This window comes from Nansenia antarctica (assembly GCF_963989245.1).
Source record: "Nansenia antarctica genome assembly, chromosome: 11".
Taxonomy (NCBI): Eukaryota; Metazoa; Chordata; class Actinopteri; order Argentiniformes; family Microstomatidae; genus Nansenia; species Nansenia antarctica.
Window position 1 is genome coordinate 6,831,395 of NC_137681.1, and position 17,915 is coordinate 6,849,309.

General features: G+C 43.6%; 1 protein-coding gene across 1 annotated transcript in view; it reads left to right on the forward strand.

Moving 5' to 3' along the window:
- The window catches only part of fmnl1b (formin-like 1b), a gene marked incomplete at both ends in the record, with an annotated part of 40,644 nt that overhangs the window by 14,024 nt on the left and 8,705 nt on the right, over positions 1-17,915 (forward strand). The window contains 15 exons of the mRNA XM_080541933.1: positions 2,000-2,083; positions 3,698-3,781; positions 4,523-4,596; positions 5,182-5,265; positions 5,491-5,634; positions 7,292-7,400; positions 8,097-8,173; positions 8,632-8,725; positions 13,038-13,112; positions 13,333-13,443; positions 13,841-13,990; positions 14,336-14,437; positions 14,627-14,870; positions 16,903-17,027; positions 17,520-17,722. Coding sequence (XP_080398059.1) covers positions 2,000-2,083; positions 3,698-3,781; positions 4,523-4,596; positions 5,182-5,265; positions 5,491-5,634; positions 7,292-7,400; positions 8,097-8,173; positions 8,632-8,725; positions 13,038-13,112; positions 13,333-13,443; positions 13,841-13,990; positions 14,336-14,437; positions 14,627-14,870; positions 16,903-17,027; positions 17,520-17,722 — 1,760 coding nt within the window. The remainder of the gene's footprint in view (positions 1-1,999; positions 2,084-3,697; positions 3,782-4,522; positions 4,597-5,181; positions 5,266-5,490; positions 5,635-7,291; positions 7,401-8,096; positions 8,174-8,631; positions 8,726-13,037; positions 13,113-13,332; positions 13,444-13,840; positions 13,991-14,335; positions 14,438-14,626; positions 14,871-16,902; positions 17,028-17,519; positions 17,723-17,915) is intronic.

Sequence of the window (17,915 nt, forward strand, 5' to 3'; positions counted from 1 at the left end):
AGTCTTGAGATCGACGGTAACTGTAGTGAACAACAGCTCCTTCAGGAGCTGCCTTTGAAGTTGACCTTGTCTAACCGCCTAAAACGTTGTTAATCCTGTTGCTGTTTGTCGTCAGTAAAGCAAGTCAGTCATGACTGTGGCTTTTTATGGCTACAGATAGACATCTGCAACAATAGGCTGTGGCATTCAAGTAATGATTGATTGGTATTTAACGGGTCCCAAAGTGTGCCAAGAAAACATTCCCTACAGCATTACACTACCGGAATGAATAAGAAGGTGTACAGGTTCCTAATAATAAAGTGTCCTTAAAGTAAGTAATTATTGGAGAGGTTTTTAACCTTTTGTTAAACAGTTTACAAATCATTCAATAATTGTTGTTGTTGTTGTAATAGAGCATAGGTCCTTTATTATTACAAATCCTTAACAAGTCTAACACATGTATTTACAGTAGATAATTAAATAATTACTGACACATTGTGTTTTTTGCAAGTATACAGTATGATAAACAACGACTGCTGTTAGATTTTGGTTTTAAGTGGGTTGAATACAAGATAACATAATGAGTATGTTGATTATTATTAGAACATTTTAGTTTATTAACAGTTTTCCACATAGATACAATGTAATTGTCCTGGAATATTTTTATATATTTTGTGTCAAATCATGTAGAAAAAAAAAATGTCTATAAGGTTCTCCCCTGCTTCTATGGCAACACATGTTTCCTTGTTTTACCCATGACACAGTATAATAGGAACCCAATGTGTCAGCAGTAATGTGAGCAGTTGTGAACTTGACCACTGAGTCATAGCGGTGATTGTATAGGGCAGGATTGTCCTTTCTGAGTGACACTTAATGAAATCACTGACAGAGCATAATGCATTATTGAACTGCCCATCATAGCAACTGGCGCGTTGTGTTGTGCATTGAGGGGACATTGTGTGGCTATTTCTAGGGCCTGCTCATGACTCATAGGGTTCTCAGGTGACACAAATATGTATGTAATGTATATATGATTTGCAGTATTGTAAATAATAATAATAATAATAATAATACATTTTATTTGTAATGCACGTCTCTCAAGTGCTACAGATTAAAATACAAGAAAGTGCTAAGGATAAAAAAAACAGCAAGGTGTAAAAAAATTGGTAAACAAAAACAAAACAAAAAGAACAATACTGACAATGAGGTGAGATTTTAAATAAAAGGCTCTATTAAAAAGGTAGGTTTTAAGGCCTCGTTTAAAAGCATCCCACGGTCTGTGGTGCCCTTAGGTGGTCGGGGAGAGCATTCCACAGCGGTATTACGTTTACTGATTATTGAGTTATCCATCATAGAGGTGAACCAGAAATGTGTGTGTTGTCAGAAAAGTCCACTCAGGTCTTAAAGATAAACCATGATTTCCTCTTATGAAACGGGTCTAGCTTTTCTCGACTCTCACATTAAAACCACACACATTTTCATGATCTCCACTGTTCCCTTTGCAATTGAATGTAATTTGTCATCACTTATCTGTTTAAACATGCCATATTGCCATATTACATTTTCTAAAAGCCAGACTCAGCTACTTCCATAACAAACCTTATATAATTATTCTCTCTCTCTCTCTCTCCCTCCCTCTCTCTGTCTCTGTCTCTGTCTCTGTCTCTCCCTCCCTCTCTCTCTCTCTCTCTCTCTCCCTCCCTCTCTCTCTCTCCCTCCCTCTCTCTGTCTCTCTCCCTCTCTCTTTCTCTCTCTCTCTCTCACTCTCTCTCTCTCTTCTCACTCTCTCTCTCTCCTCCTCCCTCTCTCTTCCTCTCTCCCTCCCTCCTCCTCCCTCCCTCTCTCTTTCTCTCTCTCTCCCTCCCTCCCTCTCTCTTTCTCTCTCTCTCTCTCTCATTCTCTCTCTCTCCCTCCCCCCCCTCTCTCTGTCTCTGTCTCTCTCTCTCTTTCTCCCTCCTCCCCTCTCTCTCTCTCTCTCTCTCTCTCTCTCTCTCTCTCTCTTCTTTGTCTCTCTCTGTAGAACTCCATGAATCTGCCTCCAGACAAGGTGAAGCTCCTCTGTCAGTATGACAACGATAAGAAGTGGGAACTTGTCTGTGATCAGGTGAGTGTTTTTGTTTTTGTTTTTGTTTTTGTTTCACAAAAGCATTTCTGCAACTGAGATGTATCACACATATTGTATAGTAGAAACATGTTACAGACAGACGACTGAAAATCTGCGACAGCATCCCGCCCTCTCACTCTCAATTTCACCCCTGTTGCTCCGGTGGTTCAGAGATACGATGGAGACATAACTCCTTCCTGTTCCATAGAATAACAGTATTTTACTCACCACAAAATGAGTAGGCCTATATCAAGGAAAATAAAACCACCAAGATTCTTGATGGAGACAAATTATAATTATTAGATTTAGATATCTAGGCCTACGTGTTGTCATTGTCGAAATATAATGAGGGCACACACCATGAACTTTAAGTGTGTCGGGGATCACCTCTCGTAGGCAGAAACCTTGGTTAAACGAGCCTTGCCTGCTCCATGTACTACTATTGTAAGTTACAGAAAAACCATAGCAGCAAGATAACCTCATGATTGATACTGTACAGTATGCATCCTTGGAGCTTTGTACACACACACACACACACACACACACACACACACACATACACACACACACACACACACACACAGCATCCTGCTGGGAACCTCATCAATAATATATATGGCATGTTGCTGTGGCAACAGTGACAAGGCAGATAACTTCCTGTGGCTCGAAGTGACATAGAGGACACCTGTCCCAGCACAACAATGTCCTGTAATGACATCTTGTGTCTGGTCACCTCACACGACCAATGCTAATGCTCATTTCTATTGAGATGCTGTGTGCAGTGCAGGCCTCGTGTTACATTTGTAATAGGATCGTTGTCAACGCCGGTTGAGCCGCTTATCAAAGTGAGGTGTTTTGAAGCAGCAATGTGGGGATTTTCTTTTCAGTCAACACACAGTACCTGAATGACTTCTGTCCAACATGACTTTCTTTCTTTGTACACTTACCAGTATACATTGATACATGTTGATAGTTTATTACTGAAAACATGTGCAGGACACTGATGTACAGTAGTATAAACCAGCTTGTTTGAGATAACAGCAGGATCAAGTGTACAAAGATTGATTCTATTGATTGGTTGATTGATTTTGAGATTGATTTTTTTATTTTCTTATTCCAAAGCGACTTACAATCAGTGCATTTCACTAAGCAAGTAAATCATCAATCCACCAGTCGTAGCAGGAAGAGTAATCTAGCTCAGGCCCTGGGGCCATTGGCACTCTCAGTGATAGAAGGAAAACGTTTTTTTATTTTGTTTATTTTTAAAAATATATATAGACACTGGAGAACAGAGAAACACTACAAGGGGGGCAGTAGAAGTCTTAGGGGACACAGTAAAGGGGAAAAGCGTGTGTCTCAGGAGACGCAGTGCTGGGGGGTAGTAGATGTCTCAGGAGGAGCAGTTAAGGTGTAACCTGAAGAGATGACCCCTTGCAGATCAGTTATATTTGCATTAAAGATGCCATGTAATCATTGAGTCTCAGCTCTAGCCCCTGCCTCCTCCACAGCATCCAATACAATCAAATGTAATTAGGTGAGTTTGTGTGTGTGTGTGTGTGTGTGTGTGTGTGTGTGTGTGTGTGTGTGTGTGTGTGCGTGTTCTTTCTCCTGTAGGAACGGTTCCAAGTGAAGAATCCTCCCTCTGCTTACTTGCTGAAGCTCAAAGGTTACCTGGACCAGGGAGGAGTTAGTCGCAAGGTACAGTATGATTACAGTAGCCATCATGGTCCCATCTCTGAGACACAGAACTACGGTATTATATGTGCTTCATAGTGAGTGGGGTCTCAATGTATGGAAACAACATAATCACATGGAATCACATGTTGGAAATGCATGTATTCTGTATGGAGAACATGTTGTATTTACACTGAATAATGCTTTTAAAATGAATGTGCTTCTACTCGCTGATCAGTAAACACTTTAAATCAGGCTTCTAAAATCCAAATTTTTGGCAAGACTGACAGCTGAAAGACAGTGATAAATGGATGAATTGAGACCCTCATAAACTACACACATTATGGCAGAACTATAGATGTTGGCAAATGGGACAGAACTATAAACAGCTATAGAAAATCTGTGATCTGATTTGAATAAGTGAATGAATGAAGTTAATTAAAAATGTAAAACAGCAATATTTGTTTGTATTTGTAATTGTATATACAGTATGTCTATACTTGAATTGATAGGAGTTGTGCACACAACTTGCTGTTTATAACTGCAAATCTGAAATGTGTAATTTTATAACAATTTGTCATTGTGACTCATCTATTGTATTGCACCTGGTATATGTATGTGTCCTACATAGTCAAAAGTAAAACCTAAAAACAATTGCTCGTCCAAAAAAACACGATTCTTCTTGATATTCTGCAGCATTAAACATTCCTTTACATCCTTGTCAGTGACGATGACCTTGTGTGTCTTGTGTGTGTGTTCTGGCAGTTTAAGAGGCGGGCCCAGGAGTCCACTCAGGTCCTCAGAGAACTGGAGATCTCCCTGCGGACCAATCATATCGGGTGAGGTCCGACCCCTGAGCCACAATCCCTCTCCATCTATTACTGCAGCGTAATCACTTTCTGCACTTTCTGCTTTCACCAGCACTCCGTCCAGTCGCTATTACGGTAGTTGATTGCACAGACTGATAATTCCAGTGAGACAGCCAATGAACTGTCGGAGGCTTCACGTTATACACATTATAATGTAGTGCCATGGGCACTTTATGACTAAAGTCTTTGCGTTTGTTTTGTTTTGTTTTCTGTGTTTGTGTTTGTTTGTGTGAGTCATTATTTTCATCATTATTATTTGTTATTGCTGAGTCCAGTAAGATTATCAGTCGTTGTTGGCCAGTACAGTATGTGATGTTTGTGTCTTACCGTCCAATGGTTGTTGTGAAGACTGTTGTTAAACTCCACTGTTGTATTTGGTTGCATGTGGTGTTGTTGCAATGTCTGGTGGTGGTGGTTATGTTTGGGTCTTTTGGTAGGAACGTCTAGTTTAACGTTAAGTCCAAGTGATTAGTGTGGAGTATAAGACTATAGTGTACGTGGTTCTTCTGCAGTGTGTGTTGGGTCTCTGGAATGTTCTTCTTCCCTCCCTCTCAGCTGGGCGCAGGAGTTCCTCAGTGAGGAGAACAGTGGTCTGGATGTTCTGGTCGACTACCTGTCCTTCGCCCAGTGTGCTCTCAGGTGAGTCCCTAACTCCTGGGCCGATATAAACACCTCTCATATCTACCTTTATAAGCCAATTACACTGAAAGACCAGACTACGGGGCAGTGGTCGTTGACCCCCTCTTTTAGTAGGTAAAAAAGGCACGGCTGTGGTTATTCAGTTCTCCACCTCTAACATTGCATTTATCTGTCCAGTGACTAGAAACATTTTATTGGCTGCATTTTAACAACTACTATCTACAGCTATGACATGGACAGCTTGGATAACGGCACACCGCCTCCAGACAGAGGGAAACCCCTAGAGAAGTCTGTGGAGGACCTCACCAGGAGCGCCAGCAGCTCACCCACCCACGGTGCCTCCAAGGCTGCCCGCGCCCTGACTGTGAGGTGAGTGCCCCCCCCTCCTCAGTAGATCCTTACTAGTACTGGTAAGAGGTATGGTGCTGGTGAGTGTGTGAGTGTGTGAGGTGCAGACCTTTTGATCGGACCGAGGACTTACTGTTCTTATAGGTCTGTTCTCTACCATGTCATGGAGCATTTACATGCACGGAAGGGGAAGGTGACAGCTATCGGCTACACCCACACACACGTGTGCGCGCACACACAAACACACACACACACACACACGTGCACACGCGCACACACACACACACACGTGCGCGCACACACACACATACACACACACGCACACACACGTGCGCGCACACACACACACACACACACACACACACACACAAACTGTCCTCTCCCCCATGAGAGTTGATGTGGATGTAGATAGATCACTGGGATTGACGTCACTGCTGGATCAATAGAGTGGCAGGGACACCGATACACACACACACACACACACACACACACACACACACACATACACACACACACACTTACTGTAACAGTATTTGCCTGGGAGACATACAGTACAGAAGGCCTGGGTTTGTACCCACATTATCCTGGGATGCAGAGACACTGGTCAATGCTCTGATACATATTCATTCGTTTGTTCTGATAGAGGAAGTGGGACTCTGGTCCCCCACTCTAGACCCCTGCATCTTTGGACTCCTTCCAACTATTTCTCTCCGCCTACACTCTTAGAATCAATAGCTATGAGAATAACGGCTCATTATGTTACGAATAGGAAAAGTGCTTGAACATAATTGCACATGCAGCAGGTTATGATACAGGGCTGACCTATCACACATCAATTGTCTGCATGTGTGTGTGTGTGTGGGGGGGGGGAGGATGATGTAATTTGAGAAACGTCTGACTAACGTCTGACATTCCAAGCGGTCATCAGACTACAGGGAAGGTCCAGTTTGGCCCAGTGTCATCGATGCCTCACAACAGTGTCTAACTATGTCCCATTCCTCACCCCCTACGGCTTCATCTGTCACTGTTCTTGCACCTCTATTTGCCCCTGCTTCTCTCTCTCTCTCTCTCTCTCACTGTTTTTCTCCCTCTCCCTCGCCCTCTCTCTCTCTCTCTCCCACCCGCTCTCCCTCTTTCTCTTTCTCTCCCTCTCCCTCCCTCCCTCCCTCCCTCCCCTCTCTCTCTCCCACCCCCTCTCCCTCTTTCTCTCCCTCTCCCTCTCCCTCCCTCTCCCTCTCTCACTCTCTCTCTCCCACCTCCTCTCCCTCTCCCTCCCTCTCTCTCTCTCTCACTCTCTCTCTCTCTCCCACCCACTCTCCCTCTTTCTCTCCCACCCCCTCTCCCTCTTTCTCTCCCACCCCCTCTCCCTCCCTCTCTCTCTCTCTCTCTCTCTCTCTCTCTCTCTCTCTCTCTCTCTCTCTCTCTCTCTCTCTCAGACAGCAATTTTGACATTTCTGCCATATACCAGACATTGTTACACTCTAATAATACATTGTTACACAGGCCATAATCTACGTCTTTAACGGTTGGTTTAGTCTTACCTACGACTCTATAACCATAAAGAAATACGATGAAAATGTCCTCCAACAGCAATGACATTATGTACAAAATGTTATAATGTTATGGGTTAATGAGTTAATAACATGTTAATAACAGGCGCACATCTCTCCCCTGGCAGATTCAACTCTCTCCACAACAGGAAAGCGTTGAGGAACTCACGCATAGTCAGTCAGAAAGACGACGTCCACCTCTGCGTCATGTGCCTACGGGCCATCATGAACTACCAGGTATACATCACTGTGTGGCCTGGGGTGGTCCAGTGGTCTAGCACCGCGGTCAACAGTGCACACATATGCCCATGTCGACATGGGTTCGAATCCAGCCCATGCCCTGCTGACATGCCCTCTCTCCCTTCTTACTTTCCTGTCTGTCTTCACTATATCTGTCTAATAAAATGAAACATATGAGTGCCCCACTCAGAAAAAACTACTTTAAAAAAAAGGGTATACATTTCTGTAACAGGGTCACCATTCCCCGGAGCATACTGTACATATTGGTCCCACTTTAAAATGAATTACAACGCTTAAACGACGCCTTTATAAATCTGTTTATATGGCCTGCATAGGTGCTCCGTAAATGAATTATGCCATGAGTCAATTTCACTATAGACCTATATATTAAAGCACTTTGAGCTGCAACATTTTGCAGGAAACGTGCTATACAAATAAACTTTATTATTATTATTATTATTATTATGCAAGGCTCTATGAGATGACTGTCAAGTAGATGTAAACTCTCACTTACACTTACACAGGAATGATCAGGCATTGAAAGGCTTGGTGCCACATTTAGTATTATCCCAGGAACCCGTCTTTTCATGCTGTGTGCACCAGGCTTAGTGCCAGTAGAGAGAGAGTGTATGATGTGATTGTGTATGATGTGATTGTGTATGATGTGATTGACGTCCGACTCTTGTGTCGTAGTCTGGGTTCAACCTGGTAATGATCCACCCCTCCTGCGTGAATGAGATCACTCTCAGTCTCAACAACAAAAACCCCAGGTGAGGACAGCACTGTGTGTGTGTGTTTTCACGTGTGTGTTTTCATGTGTGTGTGTGTGTGTGTGTTTGTGCGAGTGTGTTTTTGTGACAGATTGATTGAGTGAGGGATTATGAGGTGTACTGTATGCTATTGTCAGCTGTGTGTCAGAGTGTGTGCGTGCATGAGTGTGTTGAGTGTGTGTGTGTGTGTGTGTGTGTGTGTGTGTGTGTGTGTGTGTATGCGTTTTCACGTGAGTGTGTGTGTGTGTGTGTGTGTGTAAGTGTGTAAGTGTGTGTGTGTTTGTGCGAGTGTGTTTTTGTGCACGACAGAGTGTTTGAGTGAGGGAGTAGGAGTACTGTATGCTGTTGTCAGCTGTGTGTCAGAGTGTATGCGTGCATGAGTGTGTTGAGTGTGTGTTTATACAGTACACAGGCATGTACACTTGTACAGGTGTGTGATGTACCGTTCTACCCCCCAGGACCAAGGCCTTGGTGCTAGAGCTGCTGGCTGCCGTGTGTCTGGTGAGGGGGGGCCATGACATCATCCTCTCTGCCTTCGACAACTTCAAAGAGGTCTGAAGGGTCTCTATGACAACGCTGTTCCCTCTGTGTTCAGCCAATCACGTCTCGCTGTATCTGAATCCTCTCAGTATGATATATTATATATATATAATATTATTAGCATTACATGACTTAGAGAGCCTCCCACTTTCCCCATCTACAATTAGCCTATACATATTGTGCCTTCAGTAAGTATTCACCCCTCTGGACTTTTCCCACATGTTGTTGTGTTCCAACCTGACTTTAAAATGGATTTAATGGATGCTTTTTTTGTCACTGATCTACACAAACTTGTGACTATGTCAAAGTGAAAATATATATATTTTTACTAGTTAATTAACACTTATTCAGCCATGTGAGTAAAAAAACACGTTATATCTTTGCACTCGATAACAATTCAGGACCCTCCTTTCCTGACTTTTCCTAGATATGTGCGTTCTACCACCCAGTATCCTTACATTTTCATCAGGATAAGCTAGTATGAAGCTATTTTGCAGTTTTTCTGTGTAGGAAGCAGGCCAATTTACAAGCGGCCAACTAGTGGTCGTTGTGTGTAAATAGCAGGTTAGCATTGTAAAAGAGTCGACTCTTTTAGTAGGTAATAAGGCACGGCTGTTCTAGTGTTAAAAATGAAAAGCTGAAATGTCTTGAGTCAATACATATTCAAATTAGCTTGTCTTCAACAAGTCTAAGTCACTAAGGTGAGGCAGTGAAGCCTCTGTCGTACAGTAAAGAAAGCCTTGAGAACTGACGGTTCCCGAGCCTAACGGCCCTGAGGCGACAGGAGCCTATCTCCTGTTTCCGTAGCGTGAGGCGGCTTAATGTACAAGTACACCCCCCTGGACATGACGCTGGTATGTCGCAGGGTCTTACCCCAATCCAACCCTTAATGCTGAGTGCCGAGCAGGGAGGCATCGGGTACCGTTTGTATAGTCTTTTGGTATGACTCGGCCAGGGATCGAACTCAGGCCCTCCTAATCTCAGGGCGGACAGTCTAACCGCAAGGCCACTGAGCTGGTAGTACAGCTGGTGACGCATTCAACGGATGGTACTGTCTGACGCATTCACGCCTACCTCCTAAGGCAAAACTCCTAAGGCAAACCTCCTAAGGCAAACCTCCTAAGGCAAACACAAAGATTAGAATCAATATTAAACATCCGAGACAGCTCTCTTATGTCAAATGATGTGATGGAACACACCTGATTTACCAGTAACACCAGTCAAGCCCATTACTTTTGGGTACCCTGAAATAAGGGGACTATGCATAAAAAAGTGTTGTTATTTCTGAATGGTGAAACCAATATGTAGGCCTACACATTTTGTACACATCAAATAAAAGCTGAGAGAATCTCTACTTTAACTATACTTTAATTGTTTTTGAATCGTTTAAAAATCCAGACTTTTGGAGTGTGGAACCTAAGGAAGAAAATGTGCTTCTCTGTCCCATAACTTACGTCGAGGCTCCTGTATCGCCTCCGAGCAACTCTCAGCCTACATGAACAAATAGAGCCACGGCCAGTAAATTCTGGAATGTCAGAATTCAAAGCAGACGCGATCGTTCCTTCTCTTCATGCCATTGACTAAATCAGACTATGCAAATCAAGGCGTCAAGTTCATCGCAGATGAAACACGTTTATACACGTCAACCGATATGTAAATTGTGTTGTGAGAACATTCTGTTGTGTGTTGGCTCGTGGCTGATTCGTGGCTGAAATCACATCGGTGTCTGCCAGGCGTAAGCTATACTCTTAGCTTGTGTAGCTAGCTGTCACCATTTCTGACCGATCAGCCTTTAGCTTGTTTTTCGCAGATGACCACCACTGGTACTGTGAACAGTCTAATACTCCGACGTCAACCTTTCAACCCCTATCTGACATTCTCTTAGTCATCTTGTCTAAGTGTGCAATATGCTCAATATGTATGGTGGTGTGCTCCAGGCTGGAACACCTCTCGTAATTCCTTTGGGGGGTAACTCCCTCACCCACTTACCCCCTGGCAGCTGTTAGGGCAGTTGGCACCCAGGCAGCAGAACTATTCAGAACATTTGTCTTGACGTGACAGTTGATCTTTTCCTCAGATCTCTCAGCACTGTCTGCAAGGCAGCAACTGTCGCCGGCAAAGATAGACTCCTGTGGCTAGGGGCTAGCCAGACGGTATGGTGGAGACCAGGGTATTGTTAGCTGTATGGACACTGACAGAGGGTCAGAGGGTCAGCTAGGCCTTGTCCCAGTGACCCCACTGGTATTTGGTGATGGCTCTAGCCCTGATTCATAAAATCAACAGTTTGGATTCCTTCATTAAAAAGGAAAGAAAGCAATAGTGAGCTAACCTAATTGTTTGATTTAAACTCCACATTTTTGGGAGTGTAGAGACCAAAACAAGATATTCCATTTTGGCTGTTTCAGAAGTTTCAGTGTTGATTACTTTCAGGCAGTACCGTAACTGACTTTTTTCTAAGCCCTGTAAGATGACACTCCCAAATAGGCATCGGCTAAACAATGGACACAATGTTTTGAAATATTTAAAGCTGGAGGGGATTACGGCTTTCAACACTCTTTCAAATGCTGGTAGATAAAAGTAGTAAATAATTGAATGGGACTATTCATCAATGATGGCGTCTAGAGCTGTGTCACCTGCACACATTCTAGTTACATAGAAGAGAGTCTCAGAATGCTACTGTAGCATAGTAGCCTGGCGTCTCTTCACATTGTTGTGGTCTGAACATGTGACCTGCATACGTAGGGCTGTCTCCAGAGAAAGAATAAAGAGAGGGATACAAGCAAATGAACGATTGACACAAAATGTTTCAAGGTTTTAGCGTTACCTACCGTGCAGTGTACCAGTTAGCTATTGACTTCAGTTTGGTAGTGGCTTGTGCCTACAGAAGTTGAATGATGATGAATGAATGGTCTTTATTGTCATTGATATAGTACAGGTACCATACAACGACATTTGGGAGGGGGGGGGCTCCCCTGGTGCTAGGAAAAAAACTAAAAACAAGAAGGGAAAAGAGCTGGTTTACATAAATAAAGGCTATGTACACTATCCACTATACTATACTATACTATACAAATAAAACACACAAGTTTACTTCATACTGGATTATAAGAGGATAAAAGTATACTTAAAAATCTATACCCTAACCCTAAATAAACTAAAATATATAAAATCCACAGAATAAAGTATTTATATTTAAATCAATCCATTGATGCTCACAGGGTTTTCAGAAAGTGGCAGACTACATAGGCGCTAAAAGCCCTGCTAATGCTGCCCTGCCAACTCAAGCTGTGGCTAGCTGGAATCAGTTACCAAGCTAGTGTCACAAGTGGCACAGTGAGTGGCACTTGTTGTGGTACGGCTCAGAGTCTGTGTGTGTGTGCGCCTGAGAGATGGAGGGAGGGATGAGAGCACATGGTGGAGGAGGAGTGGAGTAGAGGCTGGGTAGGCGGGGAGCCAAGTCCCGGCTCATGTGTCCCACGGTGGCAGAGCGTGGGCATTGTTTGGGTAGGGAGGACGGGCAGGTTGGAGTGCTGCATTATTTAGTGGACATGAGTGGGCTGGGGGGGAGGGAGGCAGGTAGCATTAACCCTTTAAGATACATCACACAGACACACGCAGCGACAAATACATGTAGTGTAGTCGATGGAGTGTAGGAGTGACTGAACCAATGTTTTGCAGTGTGGAAGTCATTTGAAATATGAAAACTTGCAGGCTTTAATTTATTTGCTTGCTCTTCTGTGCATTATACATAGAATAGAGTAGAGTAGAGCAGAGTTAAGTAGGGTGGAGTACAGGTGCTGAGATGCTGGTGCCTGTAATGAGATTGAATGTACATGGATGCCTGGAGAACAGTAGATAGACTCAGATCTCCCTGCAGTGACTTGGTAATAGACCACTTTTACTAATAATCTAGCTCTTCTTTGTCAAATGACAGGCGTTAGTACAGAGAGTGATGAATGAACCATTCCAAAACACATTTTCTTCAGTTGAATGTTTATCTTTACCTATTGTAAAGTCAGAAGACATGTTTGTTGGAGACAGAATGGGGCATAGAAAGGCTGTTAGTAGTGGCAGCTGTATTTACAGGATATACTGCCACCTTGTGCATAGTTGTGGTGCTGACATATTGCAGTGCTAGATAACATTTACCCAATCTGAAAACAACACCATCACTCCTTCCACCTTGTCTCTAGCTGATGATTCTAGATGTGAAGGGACTTTGTAGACGAAGGCAATTTGCAAAAGGCTGGAAAATAAACATGCTTGCCCGTCAGAGTTTGAGAATAGGGGTATTCAGACCAGTTCTGTATGTCTCTATCATCAGGTATGTGGAGAGAAGAGTCGCTTTGAGAAGCTCATGGAGTTCTTCTGCAATGAAGACAACAACATCGACTTCATGGTAAGTGACCCTCAAAATGTTATAATCACATAGATATACAGCCTCTTCAGGGATGCATAAAGAAGAGAATGTCTGAATTTAGTCTGAACTGACTTGACAACATTTGCCTAAAACTCACAGTCGGCTTTCAATTATGTAATAATTTAAAATCACTGTGATGGGATGAGAGTTATTTTTTAGTGATTCTCCAGAGGTGTAACTTACCCGTTCTCTCCACCAGGTGGCGTGCATGCAATTCATCAACATCGTGGTCCACTCAGTGGAGAACATGAACTTCCGAGTACATTTACAATACGAGTTCACACATCACAGCTTGGATGACTACCTGGAGGTTAGTGAGGGGTATCACACACAAACCCCTTTGATTCTGACCCTGAACACTGACACGCCACCTAGACACCAAATATCCTGGAATGTCTTTGATAGGCACCATTTGGTCATGTATAGGCCTACATTTCAAAATGCAAGCGGTACTTAGGCCTAGATCTATGACTATTCAAGATATAACAGCTGATACACATTTACACAAAAGTATTTTTTTAATTTGGCTAACATTTAATGCTAAAAGCAGTGGACAATAACAAAGAACACATATTATGTGTGGCTTTATTTAAAAGGTGGCAACAAAAATGCACCGTACATCCTTCCTTTCTAGCATGGCCAGTTAATGACAAGTGAGATCATGTAGGTGATGCAGTTATACGAGTGTTCCTTCCTGTCCCGTGTAGAGGTTAAAGTTCACAGAGAGCGACAGACTGCTGGTGCAGATCCAGGCCTATCTAGACAACGTGTTTGATGTCGGAGCTCTGCTGGAGGACGCGGAGATGAAGAACACCCTGCTGGAACACATGGAGGAGCTGCAGGAGCACAATGCACAGGTACACACACACACACACACACACGCGCACGCACGCACGCACGCACGCACGCACGCACACACGCACACACACACACACACACATACACACACACACACACACACACACACACACACAGACACACACACAGACACACACACGCACACACACACACGCACACACACGCACACACACAGACACACACACGCACACACACACACACACACACACACACACACACACACACACTGTTACAGAGCTCAAATGATGTCACATTAATGACACATTCATCTCAGTGTGTGTGTGTGTGTGTGTGTGTGTGTGTGTGTGTGTGTGTCTGTGCGCGCACGCGTGTGTGTGTTACAGATAAGCAGCAAGCTGCAGGAGAGTGAGAGGGAGGCCATAGAGAAGGTGACAGAGCTGGAGAAACAGCTCATTCAGACCACCAAGGACGTGGAGCTCCTGAAGGTATCTAGCCACGGTCAATCACAACTACATCCTGACTTGGCCTGACTGTATTTTTCTTTTAGAAGATCTAATCTTGCTTGAATAATCACCTCCGAAGTTTTTTGAGAAGGGAGGAGAATCAAAATGTGATGTGTGTGAAAAGCGTTCAAAAGTGTTGAAAAGAAATGATTATACATGTCTGTTTAACAGGAGAGTCTACGTGAGTCCTGTTCCAAGGTCACCGTGCTACAGCAGCGAGAGAGAGAAATGGAAATAGAGCGAGAGAGGGAGAGGGAGAGGGAGAGGGAGAGGGATTGTTCTGCCCAGGCCTTGTCGGAGCTGGAGACCAAAGTGCAGGGGCTGGTGGACCAGGGGCTGGTCCGAATGGAGCGCACCTCCTCCGGACACCTGGACCTCCATGTTGTCCCTGTTATCCCTCTGGTGCCACAGAAAGGTCAGCCACACGCCACACTCTTGTATGAGGTCCTCTCATATGGTTTTCTTGTATGAGGTCCTCTCATATGTGACACAGTCTGATCATTTGGTCCGCATGTCGGCAACCAATCAAAATGTTCAGACTTTTCTTTTGAAACACGGAACTACGGAAATACGAATCACAACACAAACTCGCTAGTCAAGCCAAAATAGTGCAACACAATGGATTGGGTGAGTAATCCCCACTGCTACCTAGTTAACTATAACACTACTTTACATTGTTAGCAGGCTCACAAAACTATCTGTGTTAGTTGACTAGCGATGTGTCATAGATTTTCAACAATGCAGAAATGTATAAAAAAAAATCTAAAGAAAAGTCAAATCATTACATCGGATCCCGACATGAGGACCAAAGCAGAATGTGTCACATATGGTTTTCTTGTATGAGGTCCTCTGTGGCTTAGTTGGTAGAGCATGACGCTAACAAAGCATAGGTTGGGGGTTCGATTCCTGCTGTGACCGTGTTATACTGAAAAACGTATACATTCACTGCAGTGTAATTTGCTTTGGATAAAAGCGTCAGCTAAATGGCTTATTATGTATATATTAAAAGCAGGCATGTACATGTAGATATTAGGACCCATCTGCAGACCTCTAATTGACCTACACATGTATCGTACATCATTACAGTAAGGTATTACACTGTAATCAGGATCCTTCATTCGACCAGGATACGTACAATTTTCGATCCTAAATCATCTTCAATCAACAATCAGAAGTAATGTTATTATGCATGGTCAGTCATATTTAGTTCCCATACTGTAGAACTATATATTCAATTCAATGAACTATTAATAAATAAATGTTCTTCTCTATTCACCCACCTTTGTTCCCCAACAGGCCCAGAACCAATCATAGCTGTCGATAGTCCTCGAGCCCCTCCCACCTCAGCAGCAGTCCCGCCTCCTCCCCCACCACCCCCCTTACCAGTCACCTCAGGACAGACTCCACCTCCTCCTCCACCTCCTCCACCTCCTCCTCCTCCTCCAGGCTCCATTGGACCACCTCTTCCACCACCTCCTCCATCCCTGCTGCTATCAGGAGGTGCCCCTCCCCCTCCCCCAGGGATGGGGATGTCCTTACGGTTTGGAGGCATGCCTGAGGAGAGACCAGGTAATCTCACCTGCCCAGATCACCAAATTAATATTGAATCAGGGTTCCCATGGGTCCTTGAAATCCTTGAAAGTTTGTGAATTTGCGAAAAAATCGACATGGGTCATTGAAAGTGCTTGAATTCCCCTCTCTCTCTCTCTCTCTCTCTCTCTCTCTCTCTCTCTCTCTCTCTCTCTCTCTCTCTCTCTCTCTCTACACACATTTCACAAAGTAATGTTTTGCTGTGCTGTGGTAGAGAAGGCAAGAGACCATCTAGGGTTCACACATTCAAGCCTGTCTTTTTAATTGTTTGTGAGCGGATAGTTCCTATTATATACATTCTCATCTAGATCTGTCTCAAACTATGCCGCGTTGGGTCCTTGAATTTGAGGGAATTGAGTCTTGAAAGGTGCTTGAATTTGATGTTTCAGAAGGTGTGGGAACCCTGATTGAATATTCCTTACAGAATTTACACCACTGACTTGCCTATGATACTTGAGCTACAGTGCTGACCAAACCTTTACATGTGAAAAGTGCATTTGCTAAATTGTTGTTTGTGTGACTTTTATCATTAAATTATCATGGTATTTCAAGATTTAATACATCTTCAAGAATTATTATCTGAGCAAATAAAATAACAAACAGATTTGTATTACAGTAATCATTTAATATTGAAAGTACATTTGATTAGATAGAGCCTTTTGCAACCAAACTCTTCGTGTAGTAGAAACAGTTCTACTTTTACAGAAACAGGACTACAGTGATGGTGATAGTAGTGGTGGTTTTGTAAGGTTGTATTGTGGTGGAAAGGCCCGCTAAAAGGGACTTGCGAACAGAAATAGTCATGAATAATTGAATGTCCTGCTAAGGTTCAAGCTGTGTCTTGTGTTGTTCCTCAGGCATCAGAAACAAGAAGCCGATCCAGACCAAGTACCGCATGCCTCTGTTCAACTGGCAGGCCCTGAAGCCCAACCAGGTGGCGGGGACCATCTTCAACGAGCTAGACGATGAGCACGTGTTGGAAGTGAGACCAGAGTACACTGATGTTTACTTCTGTCCGATCATCGTTTGTGTTTCTCTTTCTCTCTCATTCTAAGGATCTAATTAGTACTGGAAAAAGAAAAGCTCTCACTGGCACAGCAGCAGAATATCTGAGAGACCTTTTGCTAGCATATCATCCCAATAGAGCTCTCAGGTCTTCTGACGCTGGTTTTCTCTGTGTACCACATGTAAGAGATTTGGTGAGGCGGCATTCTCATTTTATGCACCCAAATTGTGGAATGCACTGCCAGTTTACATTAGGGATGCAACCTCATGCAAATATGTTCAAGTCAAGACTAAAAACCCATCTTTTTAATATTGCCTTTAAATGACTGAATAATTAAATGATGATTATATAATGATTGGAGCACTTTGAGCTGCAACGCTATACGAATAAGTTATTAGTACTGTCAATACAGTATTATCTAATGATGTTCTGCTGCCTCCATCTCTGTCCTCCGTGTTCCCGCTCTAGGAGCTCAACATGGACGCCTTCGGGGAGCAGTTTAAGACCAAGGCCCAGACCGCCACAGCAGACGTGGGGACATTGAAGGTGAAGGCCGCCCATAAGACCCCCAGCAAAGTGTCGCTACTGGAGGCCAACAGGGCCAAGAACCTGGCCATCACCCTGCGCAAGGGGGGCATGGCCGCCTCCGACATCTGCACCGCCATAGAGACGTACGCATCTGTCCTTCATGTGTTGTTCATGTGCTTTTTCATGTGTTGATCATGTGCATAAAACAATATTGATGTCCAGGCCCCAAGTTTTTCTTAACATTTCTGAGAATCAGAGTTTGGCAATCCTATTTAATTAAATCTTAGAATTGAGTATATGAGAATTGAACATTATGATTATGATTCTGTCTAGGTA